This window comes from Falco cherrug, chromosome 13 (assembly GCF_023634085.1).
Source record: "Falco cherrug isolate bFalChe1 chromosome 13, bFalChe1.pri, whole genome shotgun sequence".
Taxonomy (NCBI): Eukaryota; Metazoa; Chordata; class Aves; order Falconiformes; family Falconidae; genus Falco; species Falco cherrug.
In genome coordinates this window covers 13687376-13702818 of record NC_073709.1, presented here as the reverse complement: position 1 = coordinate 13702818, position 15443 = coordinate 13687376, and the positions used below count along the sequence as shown (strand labels likewise).

Below are 15443 nucleotides of genomic sequence, written 5' to 3'. Positions count from 1 at the left end.
TATCCAGTTACATTATGGACATAAACAACAGCAGTTGTTACAATAACTGTGAAAACTGGATGAAGAATCATAGAATAGTCTGGTTTGGAAGGGACCTTTAAAGGTCATCTAGTTCAACCCCATTGCAATGAGCAGGGACACCTTCAACTAGACCAGGTTGCTCAGAGTCCTGGTCCAACCTGATCTTGAATGTTTCCAGGGACGGGGCTTCTACTGCCTCTCTGTGACAACCTGGTTCCAGTGTTTCACCACCCTCTTCGTAAAAAATGTCTTCCTTGTATCTAGTCTGAAGAAGCTATAAGAATTTTCCTTAGACAAACAAAAGGGGTGATCTTTTTAGTTATGCACCTCCAAGGTTCACATTTTTCCAGCTCTGTTAGAGATTCAACACACACATAAGCAAACATTTGCCAACTATAGATAAGGGAAAGATACAGAATATACAGACAAATAAATACACACACTGCAGTTCTCACAAAATAAACTCTAGGATGAAAAATATGGCCTACGATTAAATGACCTATTTGCTTTATGAATCTTACTACTAAGCTATTAAACAGCTCCGAACTGTGCAAGATGTTCGAAACAAAAAAGCCACAATTTTCTAAACATATTTCCTTCCTTTATTCTAAAACTGAAAGGGTTTCACCAACATATATTAAACTGAAAAGCAAAGAGAGCCTACTCAGTTACAGCCAATGATAAAAACCAAACCAGGCACAATACTAACTTGGGGGAATGCAAATGCATGTGCTGTTCCTCTCCATCTGTGGTAATTTTAAAAATTTTACAGTGTAGAAAAAAACCTTTCACAATCTATTTATAGAAATCTGTAAAAGTTATTTCCTCTCTCATCTTTTGTCTAGACTAGATAGAAGTCATTGTATAATGTGTTGGCCAACATATTCTGACAAAGTACTGAAGAAAAATCTAGCTGACAAAAGGCATGAAGTCTTTCAAGAAAAAAAGCCCAAGCTCCAATTTAATTAATGCAAGACACGCTTAAGGATGTCTTAAAGATCTTAAAGACAGAGACAAGGCAGTAAAATCTTCTAAATACATCAGACTACACCAACTAACATCTAGTGTCATGATTTTTATTTCAGTTCAGAAAAGGCCTCTACTTTCAGCTTCACAGCCTGAAAAATGTTAAATAGTGTAAATATTTTTAAAACGTTTTTGCAAATTGAATCAAATAGAACATTTAAACATCTTAATGGCATTTATTTCAATAGTTTTCATAACTAACAGCTCTACTCGCCATGATTAATACAGCCAAACCAAACATGTCAGAAGTATTTATGCCATACTATATTATCATATATGCTAAGCGTATAAATTATATACAGAAGAAAAGTCTGAATTTTCTCACAGTACTCATGAGATTCATTTATGATATACACTGCATGAACAATCCACTAAATGAGCTGGCATTGTTTCTATTTCCTGATGCAATGAGCTAGCCTTCATAAAGAGAGTATGAACCTTTCCTGTTCATGTATTTGCACATCTGGAAATTAGCTTTCATAAGGGTCACAAACACTCCATGCACACTACCTTATGACATTTTATTGCATATTTGATGTTACAAATAATTATTAAGAATAACACTTTGTTTATCAGTATGTAATTTATCCCAGTAAAAATGTATTTCTGGAAGGAAAAAAAAAAAAGCTGAGTGATGGGGTCTGCTGGCAAGAATACATGCATTTCCCCCCTCCTTTAGTCATAATGTACTGTTTAGTACGTGATCAGTACTAGAATTCAAGTATTCTGTAAATACAAGTAAAATAAAAGTGCATACAACCTCCATGCAAATGTATTTAAATGTTTCACAAATTAGTTTAATCTTAACGTTTTAGTTTCTGGACAACAGCACTTGAAAATTCTACTTTACTATTTAAATTTGCTTTTAATAAAAGAGACGAATGGAAATATTGTAGAAATACCAGATTCAGAGTTGCTTAACCTTTGCCCTTCTGTAACACAGACGACACCATGCTTTCCCACAACATACTGAAGCCAACTACTTATACAAGGGCAGCACACTGGGCAGAAACATACCCAGGATCACTGCTGAACAGAATGGGGTTTACTCAACGAGGACAGCTAAGCATGTAAATGGCTGTTTTGCTGAACCTAAGCTATAAGGGTTTGTTTAGGAAAAGTTTTTTGAAATTTTTCAAAATTTTTCAAAAATAGGTAAAAATCCCCTTTACATCTCCTTTCAAAAGCCCGTGGTTTATAGACTTAGAGCTTGGTTAAACATAATTTCCCCCACAAAAATTTTAAACTGACCATCAATAAATCCCCAGAAGAAAATACCAATTATAAATCCCTTCCAGTAACTTGGCTGCCTAAAACTTCAAGACTAAAAAGACCAAAGAGAAAAAAAATAAAATAATTTCAACCCTGTTTTTGGGGGAATAGAGAAAGAAATCAATGAAGAAGCAGGGTAAGATAGATTTATTTCTTATCGAGTTCATCATATGTTTTTCCCAAAGCAGCTAGAATAGAAGAGTAGCTAGACTTGACTGCACCTGTTTTTCTTTTAAAAAAGAACAACAAAACAGTGACATTTTGGTTATGATAAATGAATCAAAGAGTATCAGATTTGCACACATCAGACATCTGGGGAGGGGGGGAGAAAGAGACATAGTTCATGACTACAATCAAGGACTATGGCATTCTAATCAAACCTATCCTAAATTGCCTAATAAGTCAAAAAATTCTGTTACTTTTTCAGTGTTTCATCATTAATATAGACTAGAAAGAATGTTTGGGGTGCTGATACGAGAAATGTTCTACTTCCAGTCCAACCTACAGACATGATATTAACACAGAAAATTAAACTCAGTTGCTTAGAGACAGAAGCAAGTTGACCAGCAAACAAGAATTCAACCACCTTAATTTTTTCAAATGCTATGGAACAAACAATACTAGAATAATACTTGAAATGTTGGGTTAGGAAAAAGAAAAAAGAAGGGACAATACTAAAACTAGACAGAAGAGATTAGAACAAGACATTAGGGCAGCTAAGTAAGCCTTAAGAATAATTCTTCATATACAGTAAAAGGGAGACTTGGATTTACCCCCGTTTAGTTCATGTGCCCCCTCCCCAGCCAAAGAGGCAGATCAGTAGAATATAAATCACTAGAAGTGACGGCTAGTACTGATAACTTATTAATCATACTGATCATCAGAATATTGTCAAAAACAGACTATCAAACACTACACAGTGTAGTAAAAATGTCTTATTTCCTTCAGATGATACCTCACGACAGCATTTTGTTGAATATGGGGTTTAATTTAATCTTGTTGCAATGAAATCTTCCTTGTTGAAGTAAATTATAATAGTTATAACTCGTGAAGGACACAACAGGGGGAAGGGAAGCCTGCGACATGTCATCTGGCTGTCAGAGAGGTTGCTAGAAGAAGTAAGTGAGCTGCTGATAGATAAAGAGGAAGAAGGAGGGGGAGAAGAAAGGCTGCTGTGGGAAAAAATGTTACTAACTGTCATCAAATTTGCCTCCTTAACTTCTCAAACCCTTAGACAGGCAAATAATATATTAATATTTAAACATGATCTTCATGTTCTTTTACCACTGCGGTTTCAGTGAGACCACTAAAATCCATTGCTTGAGTAATTCTGTGCAGATTATACGAAAGAGCAGACTATTCTAGAAAGGAAAGGCTATCCCAAATTTCTTTCTGCTCAGAAATGCACACAATAAATCAGGAATCATCTCCTATAAGATATGATGCAAGCAGAGCTGTGGATCCCATGGACTCGGGGAGGAATGTAGACCACAGAGGAGAATCAAGTTGAAAGGGATAAGAGTGTCAATTATGTTGAAATCTGGCATTTTGTAAAGTAAAACAACTTCAAACAGACTGTTACTTAATCCCAGTTTTGGAATGGAATGCAGGCTACCCCCCTGCCCTGCAACACATGTACTACAGCACCCACTGACTTTACCCTAAAATAGCTAAATGCACACACAGCAGCAAAAAAACCGGACAAGACTAAATTGATTTCTTATCTGCAATACATCATAAGTACCAGCCACTTTGTGAATAAACTTCCAAGAAAACTAGTTGAGTCTTTGCACATGATACTCCAGCTGAAAGTGGCAGCTTCTCTTTTGCTATACTCAATCTGATTTCCCAGTAACGTGTGATGGGCCAGAAAGCATACATGCATTAAATTAGCAAGTGTTTAGATCCTGACATTCCTGGAAAATGATTCAGACTCTTGAATAAAAGTGCTTAGAAGGAAAAAAAGAAAGCAAAAAAGAATAGAATAGCTTTGGATTCATTTACTTTCAAAAAAAGTCTTACTAGTACTAGCAGGGCTTTGCTGTGAGAAAGTCTTTGCAGTGTTATAATCTTGTAACCAACAGGCTATTCAAAATGGGCAACACAGCTTAGAAAAGAAGTGAAAGAGACTTTTTATAAAGCCACGAAAGTTACAGCAGTACAGACACATGGCACTTTTAATGAGCTTTTCAATACTCTTGCGGGTTATAAAACATAAAGAAAACTGCAGCCATTTTCTCAGCAGAGAAAAATGCACTGCTTTTATTTAAGCTATATAAACAAATTCTCTTCAGAAACCAAATGGGCATGTTGGTTTTATAGAGATTTTTGATAGAAAGGCTTAACATTAACAATATCATATGCCATGATTTGATATTAAAGTGCCATACAAAAGATGAGAAAAACAAAGCATTCCCATTTCCACCTTCCACTCTCTCCTCCCAAAGCCCCCTTCCTACAGTGAAAAGCAGAAAAAGTGTTCATATTTGCATACACACACACACTCTCGATAAAATGTGCACTACAATTCTTTGCTGTGATTTTCAAAGGTACCATACAACATCAATTTCTATTACACTCAATAAATGCCCACTTCTGAATAAATAAATAAATAAATAAAATCTGTCCAACCATTCTCAAATTCCTTACTAAAAACAGTCTGTTATGGAATCAGCAGCTCAACACAGTGGGAAAACAAAAGATATCAGTCATTCCTATCTGATCCATATTTGGAATACACAGTATTCCTTGGATTTTGACAGACTCCCTCCACATCCTCCTAGTCCTTGATACCTTGGTATCTTGCATGGCATAATTGGAACAATTTCAGAATGAATAGGTATTTTTGTTGGAAGACTTGAATAATTTTTTAGCTTTGTACTCTGAGCAAAATAAAAGCTATTACACTTTTTTTTTCCTCTTTAAGAAAGACATCCTCACCTGCTCAAAGTGTCAATAGACAGAAGAGCTGCCAGAGCTTCCTTCTCCTGGTTTTCACCACTTAATAAAGAAACCAACACTGTACTCTCCATAAATGATAGGAGTCTCAGGAGTATAACAAACCAATGCAGCTAAATTTTCCGCGATCCCTCTTCTTTCCTTTCTCATCTTCTGTGGATATCAAACGATACAAATATGGGGCTGAGATGTGGGAAGCACAAAGCAAGAGGCTTCTCTTCCAGTTTCTGGATACTTTTTCTCCTCAGTCCCCTGTAGGTTAATACTGTTGCTGCCATTCAAAGTCCCTTGATCACAACATACTAAAAGGGGAAAAAAGTAATATTCTCCCACGCTGGGCTAAGTGCTTATCACATTTACCACAAAGCTGATTTCTCCTGGACAAAGCGAGCTAGGACAGATGGAAGGGGTAACGTTAAAAACCAGCTGCAGCTCCTTAATCCTGGGTATTCAGTTGGAGTGTCCTATTAGACCACAAAACACCGAATTGCCTACCCAATATGTAAACTCTAAGCTATAGTATAAGCTTTCTATAAAGTTGTAAGAACTTGTATTGCAGTTCTTATGGGTTTTTTTAAAAAATATTTTTTCTCTTTTGTAAGACAAAAATGCAAGACTATCCAGTATTTAATCCTTCTCCTATTTTCCTGCAAGAACTGCAAAGTCTTAAAATTAAAACATAACGGAAGATTTACCAGTTCTTACATAGAGCTTTCATGCATTCCTGGAACTCTCTTGCATTTCAGAAATACTTTTTAGTTTCCTGTTCTAAAGTTTATGTTCACATGATGGACATCTTTTATAAAGCTTCAAATGTAATTAAAAAAAATATTTTAAAAAAAGATACTGAAATATCATGTACATTTGTATAAGTGTTGTTCATTTAATCTCCCTTTTGGTATATTGTCTTAACTGCATTTCCTATTCAAAATAAAGTAAACAGCAAATATTTAATAGAAGTTATTTTAAGACCTTATTTTTGCTCATTTACAAGGAGGATTTTTTTTCCTAAAAATAATTTGGGCCACTGATATACAGAGATCTGTGATGCATTTGTAAAATTCTAGTGAAAAACTGCTGCCCAGTATAAAACCCAACAGAGTTCACATTATTATTTTTACATTAAAACCAATCCATTGAAATTAAAAATGGAATAAGGAAGCATATTTAGGCTTTGTAACACTAACTTGGGCAGCTGGAAGTAAACTAAGGTACACAACCTCAATGTGAAAGCAGTACTAAATTAGTTCTTGGGTTTCTTGCATCGTATACTTCCCACTTCCTATATAGAAAGCTCTGAGGAAAGAAGTTTATTGTAAGGAAGAAAGTACTAATTCTAGCAGAGAAGCACTGGGTTTCACTACTGGTTTACTGTCCCCCTTTTGCTCTTGTAAAAAAGGCTTTGAAATGCAACATTCAGTTAGCTAAACCAGAAAGTCTGCCAAATAATACATGCATAACTGTGTCGCTGAAGTAGCTTGTGTGATATTTGAATTCTAAATAGGATCTTCACTTTCTTAGGAGTCCAAGTGCTTACCATAATAGAGTTAATTAAAAACATAACTGTTTCCCTGAACCTTTATGCATGAGGAAAAGCATATTTAATTCCCCTTAAAATTAAATGTTTAATTGTGTTTATTCTGAAGTGCATGTGAGCTACATCTTATGTAAAAATATCAAATCAACGATTTAACTATAAGCAGAAAAAAAATCAAATGTATCTGATTTCACCTATACATTAACAGCTTAAAAGTTGAAATATTACGCTGATAGGTGAACAGATTTGACTAGAACACCTCAAGCACCGAAGTCCAAATTATTTTATCAAGAGGAGCTATCCCTGCCAATGAGACTAAACACATAAATACACAGGATTTGATACACCCCCACACCTTGGTTCAAAAATTAGCAATACTAGAAGTGATTCTTAGTTGCAAGGTTAGCACTTCTAGGACAATGGCAACTATTCCCAAGCAACTTCAGTAAATGAAAAACAGCAATCCTTTTGTATTTGACTGCAGTCACCAAGTAGTGACTAATAGTGACTTAGTGCTATTTTTAGAACTATAAGCTATGTTGTTTTAAAAAAATAATAAAATAATAAATCTAGTAATTTTCAACTTCTACAGACATAAAAGGGAGTTTAGAATGCCTGTTTGCCAAACTACACCTAGTATGAGGCAGGACCACATCATCTACTTGAGTTTACTTTGATCATCCTTTCCATCTCATACTAGCTGGACCTTAATTCTCTCTGCTCAAGAGAAACTGCAGGTCACATGCCGTTGTTTTGCAATGTCCAAAGCAAGAGAATCTCTTGACAATTCACTATTAAAAACACCTTACAATGTCTCCAGTTTCCTAAGATATCTTGAAATGCCTTCCTTTCTTCAGAAAACATAAATTTCAGCAGATATCAGATGAATGCATGACAACCATCTAACCAGCCTGCAGATTTAGGAATCCACATGTAGGCTGAGAAGATGCCTGCTCACACACACACACGCACGGCAGTTTAAATGATGCTTAAGAAATTACTCATTTGCCTGTTCCAGTAGGTAGTACCAAAGCTTGGTAAATACCTTAAATAGAAGTAGTAATGTTTGCGGCTCCACTTATTTATTCAGCTAGCAGACACCACAAGAACCAAGGCTGTGTTAACATTCATGCTGCCAGGGAGAACAGCAATGGATTTGCTTGCCTCAGCAGTTCAGAACTAAGGTGCAAAAGAGCTCAGATATTTTATTACGAAATTCTGCAGTGACTATTCACAATTTCGGGCTCAGGTACAAATTCAAAAGATGCCTTTATTGAAAAGAAATTATATAAGCTAGTATCTGATTCCCAGTTCAGTTTCCAGCAAAAATCTGCAATGGTAAGATTACAATTCATACGTGTTCTTGTTTGTGTCTTGCATGCACAGGTCAAAAGATCAAAAGCGAAAATAATTGTAAGATTAAATGGTGTCCCTACACCCAGTTAACTTGGAAACATTAAGCAAAAGTTTAAAAGAGCACTATTCTGATATTGAAATTTATTATTTTCTCTAGTTTTTAGGTAACCAGCTGCCTCAAGTCACTGCTATCCACTGAATTCTGCATGATTTCTTGTGTTCTCTTATTGCTATAGACTCTTCTTTTTTGCTACTCAGAGCACAAAGTGATAGGGAAACCTACACATATCTTTCAGCTGTGTTTCTTTGGAGATCTATCCTGATAGTGGCTGATCATCTTACAAGGGTGAAGCAAGCTGCAGCTGAATTAGCAGCTCTATAAAAAGATAAATAAATGGATGAAAATATAAGCTCCCCACAAGTCACTACAATAAATATTTAAGGGGCAAGTTCATCAGTTGCTCTGTGATTTTTGAGGAATCAGCCACTAGATGGCAGAAAAATGCAGTTTAATTTTCATACCATTATGAAGAATTCACCTAACAGATCTCTTATATCTCAGATAACAGGTCATATGATCTGTCATGCAATGTCAGATAAAAGATGACAGTAAATCTGATTATATTTCTTGCCTTGCATATGTGCTACCTTGACTTTTACTCCTCTGCTGTGAAACGCGAAGAACATTTAAATGTTTGAAAACTCAAGTGTTAAAACAGCTAAACCCCACCCCTAGTTACATTACTCTGGAAACACAGGAAAATACAGGAGTAGGGTCAACCTTGTTAGAGATGTTCTGTTATCACAATTTCACTCCATTTAATAATAAAAGGATAGAATATATGGATAAGTTATTTCAGGCTTCAGGTATACAATAGCTGCTTTTCCACCAAAGAATTATGCAAACAATAAGAGGTAGTGGGAAGAATGTAGCAGCAAGCATAGAAAAAAAGTCCAGGGAGTGTGACAGGAAATAAAATATCAGAAGCAAAATTCTGAGTTTTCACAGAAGACCCTCAATTGAAAATATATTAACATCAAAATGGCAGGGTTTTTCAAAAATTAAATTATACGCACATGTTGAAATGTCATTCATTTGCATTAACATTATTTTTTAAATAAGATTATACTGTAATAGTTTAGCTTTTTTTAAGAAAAACTTGCAGTACTCAGTTCACCATTTTTTTTCATTCCTACAGCCTTTTCTATGTGTGCATTTCCTAACTTTGTACATATTCATTCTTTCTGTAAGGTTTTTTTTCCCCTCCTTTTTATTGATCACCATTCTTTAATACCCTTATTGGGTACTTGAATTACTACAACATGAGGTGAGAGTGGACAGTCTCATGTTTTGTACATTTCCATTTTTTGCAGATTGAACTCCCTTTTACCACCACAAAAAAACCCCAACCGAACACTACCATAGTTATTCTTTGATTACTGTCCATAGTCCTTTCACGTAACTACAGGTTTCAGTAATAAAATTCTAGCTCAACTGAAATCAAATGGATCTGCATACTCTTAACAAGAATTTACCTTTTCAGATGGTGCTACCATAGCAAAAAGGTCTTAGACTACAAAAGGCTTGGGTAGGAGAGCAAGCCCTCTTTACTGTACCAAAGCTGAAGTCCAACATTGTGGAGAGTAAGCAAAAAAGGCAATATAATCACTGGCCTTTCCTCCTCCACGCCTGCCTGCTGCCCCCCCCACCCCCCAACTACGGCTGAAAACCACAAAAGCAGAAAACATCAAGGAGGGAAGTGAATTCTATTTTGAGTTGAGTAAAAAAAGTTACATTGAAAAAGCACTGATATAGAATTTTCCAGACTTCTTTGGAAGCTACAGAATTGTTTTACAGCAAATCAGCCATTGAACTGGAAAGATGCATGTCTAAGCAGAACATCTGATACACAGACTGTCTAAATCTGACAGAATAAAGCTGAAAATCCTTTTGAACTCCACTTTAACACTGTTCAAAGAGCAGCACTTTCAACATTAGTGCCCTAGGAAGTGTTTGCTGTAAAAATGCATGGTTTAATATTACACTATAATACATAGTTAACGAAAATTGAAACAGACACGTAAAAAAGTGTTTTGTGTGTGTTTTCAGGTGAAATTAAATTTTTAGATTTCAAGCTTATCCTGAACGATGGCAATGGCTCTAAATTGGGTTGAACTTCAGCATTAGTTTAATTTCTTGAAATAAGAAAAAAAGTTAAGAGATGACGGAGTGCTAGAAGAAATTTAGTTTACAGTTTCATGATTAATGTGATTGGCAGGTTACTGTTTGGTGCTTAACTTAAGTGAAAACATGTTTACTAAGAAGTCCAGATAAATTACTTACTGAAGTAAAAGCCAGAAGTTCCTCTTCAGTTAATTTGTGTATTGGATTGTTCTTTTGGAAGTCTATACTGTAAAGAAAAAGGAGTAAGATATAACAATGCTGACTTAATCTTTAGAATACCAACATGCAGAACACATTTTTCAAACCTGCAGAAATCTAAAGGACATTCTAGAAAACTGTTACAATGACAAATGTGAGTATGCTATGTGCAGAAGGCAGCCTAGCTCTACGAGCAGTCACAGAAAAAAAGAACCATTTAGGGGACCAAGATATTTTGGTAGTACCTTTCCAATACCATTCTAAATTGAAACATCTTACTCAGCATAAGCTTATAGAAGAAGTTTTACAAATCCTAAAAAGTTTTAAATCCATTCTCTGTTTCTACAGAGGTCTGTTTTTTGTTAATGTTCTGTGACTAATTGAACACAGATTCTGCGAAGCAAAAATCCAGTAATGCTTGAAAAGTGCTGAAGGGTTTTCTCAAACACACACCCTCGTTCCAGTCACTCAAGGAACAAGACCAGAGAGGTCCATCTCTCAGTAACTGGCATTACCACTGCCTTGTACACCAAGGGGGAAAACCAGAAGAACACAGAGAAATGAGAATTAAAATTATTTTATTCACAGTTGGGTATGTTTACAGAGATAATAAAGAAATTGGGCTTACACCTCCACATGGGTGGATGCTCTCCTGTCCTAAGCCAGGACAACAGCCCATCAATGTTTACAAACATACTACAAGAGGTACTTTCAAGTGGCAGAAAGAGCAGCAAGGGTACAATTCAAGCTCCTCGTGAAAATTAAAAAAAAATAATTAAAAAATAATCAAGTGAAAATATATACTAAATCATACCACAGATATGCTTCATCACCACCAAACCTATATAATGGCTATATAAATAAGTGTAAATTTATTGCACTATTCCTTGAACTTTTTAGCAGGCTTCATATTTTAGGTTAAAATTACAAGGATAGTATATTAATTGTGATGATAGTTACAGATTGAAATTATGCTCCCTACATTAGGTATCTTACTTCGGAGACAAGACTTCGACTCAAACTAACTTTTTCCCTGCTATTTCGTTAATTCTTCTTTGTACATATGATACAATTGCCATTACAGAAATAACAGTCAAACTTTGATTAAAACCTTATTACTAGCCACAAGAAGGTGGTACAGAACAGAGGCTGCCTGTTGAAAACTCCGTTATCTCTGAAAGGCCACGGTGATCAAGAGAGGTTCCTGAGGACTGACAGAAAGCAAACGTCACTCCTACCTTCAGCAAGAGCAAGAAGGAAGATCCAGGTTAGCCTTACATCATTCCTTGGAAACAGTATGAAGCAAATTCTCCTTGTACCCATTTCCTAACACATGGAGGGAGTGTCAGTACAGACTCACCAAGGGGAAGTCATGCTTGACCAACCTGATAACCTCCATCATGACATAACTGGTTTGGTAGATTTGGGGAGAGCAGGGGAGATTGCCTGGACTTCAGTAAGGCTCCCAGTATCTCCTGTAAGATCCTCTTAAAGAAGCTGATGAGCAGACAGTGAGGTGGACTGAAAATTCAGCTGAACAGGTAGGCCCAGAATGTTGTGATCAGCAGTACAAAGTGGAGTTGGAAGCCAGTAACTAGTGGTGTACCCCAGGGCTCAATACAGTGTCCAATACTGTTCAACATCTTTATTAAGAATCTGGGTGAAGGGGCAGAGTGTACCCCTAGCAAGTTTGCTGACAGCACAAAATCAAGTCCTGACCTTACTTGAGCAGAAGGTTGGACAAGATGATCTCCAGCAGTTCCCTCCAACACTAACCAATCTGCGAGATGAAGGACAAGAAGGTGACAGAGCAGTCTGCATGCATTTAGGTAGAATGCTTGACTAACCAGATAGCTTTCCATGATGAGGTGACTAGATTGGTGGACTTTACCTTGACTTTGGAAAGGTGCTTGACAGCCTTGCATAACATCCTCAAACTGATGAAATGTGGACTAGGTAAATGTACAGCATGGTGGACTGAAAACTAGATGGACCACCAGTCTCAAAGGATTATGACAAGCAGCATGAAGCCCAGCTGGAGGCCAGTGACTAGTGGTGCATCCCAGGGATCAAATAACATCTAACATCTTCATTAATGACCTTGATGATGGGACAGAATGCAAAGTCCTGCAATTGGGAATGAATAGGCCCATGCACCAGTACAGACTGGAGGCAGAAAAGGACCTGAGGTCCTGCTGAAAACCAAGTTGGACACAAGCCAGAAATGCACCCTTGCAGCAATGTCACCCAAAGCCTCCTGGGCTGCATTAGGAAGAGCGCTGCCAGCAGGTCGAGAGAGGTGATCCTCCCCCTCTACTCAGTGCTGGTGAAATCAGTCCTGAAGTACTGTCACCAGCTGTGGGCTCCTCAGATCAAAAGAGATGTCTACATATTGGAGCAAGCCCAGCAAAGGGCCACAAATTAAGATAGCGAAGCATCCGACATCCAAGGAGAGGGTGAGAAAGTTGGGATGGTTTAACCTGGAGAAGAGAAGGCTCAGGGGGATCTTATCAATGTGTATAAATATCTGATAGCAGTGGTGCCCAATGAAAGGACAAGAAACAACAGGCACAATCTGAAATCCAGCAAATTTCATTAAAAAAAGTAAGCAAAATCTTCATTAATGTGAGGATGCTAAAGCAAAAGGGGTTACCCAGAAAGGTTGTGGTGTATCCATCCTTGGAGACAGTCAAGGCCCAATTGAACATGGCCGTAAACAACCTGCTCCATTTGACTGTTTCAGGCAGGGAAGTTGAACTAGATGGCTAGAAATCCCCTTCAACCTCAGCAATTACATTTTCATTTAATGGTACTTGCAGTTTACATTTTTCAGCTTCATGTTTTGTTAACAGAAGGAAGAACAGTCTACTTATTACTGAAAGCTAGAAATAAGCTGATTTGTTTTACATTGTACTGAAAAATTTCTCTCTACATTGTGCATGTTATCACGACACTAATCTTTCTTGCCATCCTAGTCCAACTACCTCATGCAGAATACAGAAAAAATTGTTGTTTTTGTAAGGTTTTTTCCCCATAAACTCAGACAAAAAAAATTGAGTTTCCTTTTTCTTACTGAAGAATAACAGATGTAACATTTATGCTGTGTCCAGGCTCTGAGGAACCACTAGAAGATGTGACTAATAAGCTTACATTGTCTTCATACCCGAGTATACTTAATGAGATTATATGTAAGCTGTGAGAGCAGAAAGGAGACAGAACAGAGAAAAGTTTGAGAAATGCAGTAATGTGCAGTTTATTTACTATGACTATCCCAAATGAAGTAAGAATCTTCTTTTCAGTAGAGAACCTTCCTCTGCCTTCAAGTGTTTACAGCCTAAAATGGTCAAGACAGAAAAGGCAAAACACATGGATTTCCTTTTGGTAAATTCTACCAAGGTGTAGCATGAACACATTTTGAAACTTTTTAATGTTATATTGCTTTTCACTTTTAAGTTCTCTCCCCCATCACTTGCTTATCTGCCAGCTGTGAGAAAAGGCCAGAATGTCTGATGTGTTTTGTTTTTTCCTCTAAAGAAAAGACATGATAAACTATGAAGACATAATAAAAGAATTCCAAGAGTAAGCAGCAAAGCGCTCAAGATAGGAAAAAGGAAAACTGATGCCATTCAAGCACTCTCATCCCTTTTATCTTTGCATGCCCACAAAAAGAAACATAATTATTATTATGTGTAGCAGTACCAAGCCTCCTTCCTGGTGGCATAGGTCTCTTCCAAATTCCACTCCCATTACATGAGGGAACAGAGAAAACGAAACACAGGAAGAGAAGGTTCTCTCCAGAGAGCATTGCTTCAGCATTGCTACAATGGCCATTCTTTGGGAACCACCAATATTCATCAAACTAGAGCAGCCTAGGAACGAGTACAGATGAAATATTCAGGAAATTAAAGGATGAGTTTGAAGCAAATTCCACTCTGCCAACGCAAACACCGTTTGCTCAGAGGACTGCAGCCAAATACAGGTAGGCTGAGAGACAGAGTAAAAGCATAATTACGCTCCCTTCTGAGATTCAATTTCCTCTTTCTATTAGGAGATAAGATCCCTTTTCCCCTCTTTTTGTAACTTAAAGAGATCTACTCTTTAATAGTGCTTTTCTTGATGCTTTCCTATCAAACTTTCCCCAAAATTTCTGAAGGGTGGAGCAACAACAATGACACAACTATAAAACCTCACCAAACTAAAAAAAGTCAATATGCAGTGAATTTTCTAAATGTATTTAAAACAAAAAAGCTATCACAGAAAGTAAACGGTATATGGGAGCTACTCATTAAAATGGTAACAGCTACAATTGTTATATAAGTTACATAATTAAGAATCTGAAAGCATACCAGGTTTTGAGCTGATGATTATTCATAGCAACATAAATCAAAAGAATAAAATGGACGTATTTTCAAAAAACTACTGAGAGATTTGTTTGCAAGTACAAACATCTGTGTGAACTGACATAAACATTAGCAGGCTGCTTAAACCTGAACTGAAATTATATAACTGCAGTTCTTTTAAGGTTCGAGGTTTCATGAAAAGGTTTTTTTCACCTGGTAATCATCTTCTGATTAATCAGCCAACTAGCTTTATCCTGTTACAACACAAGTACCTAATAAAGCAAATTGGGTGGGTGGATAGGTGAGAGAGGAAAGGCATTACTGACCAGAATTTTTTAAAGAAGTTTTGCACATTATTGTAGGGAAGAACATGACCAGAGTAGCCAAAACACAATTTCTACAGTGGAAGAAAAGCTTGAGAGTTCCTCCAACTCTTCTTCCTGCTCTACAAACCTCTAACTTACAGTTTGCATGTTTATGTAAATGTTTATGCAGTCTGTTTCTAAAGACACCCATGACAGAGGTTCCACACATGCTTCATAATTTATGC

At 36.7% G+C, this 15443-nt stretch overlaps 1 protein-coding gene across 1 annotated transcript in view; it reads right to left on the bottom strand.

Moving 5' to 3' along the window:
- Window positions 1-15443, bottom strand: part of TTC27 (tetratricopeptide repeat domain 27) — a 126738-nt gene that overhangs the window by 69504 nt on the left and 41791 nt on the right. Inside the window, exon 9 of the mRNA XM_055725910.1 lies at window positions 10515-10581. Within this exon, the coding sequence (XP_055581885.1) occupies window positions 10515-10581 (67 nt within the window). The remainder of the gene's footprint in view (window positions 1-10514; window positions 10582-15443) is intronic.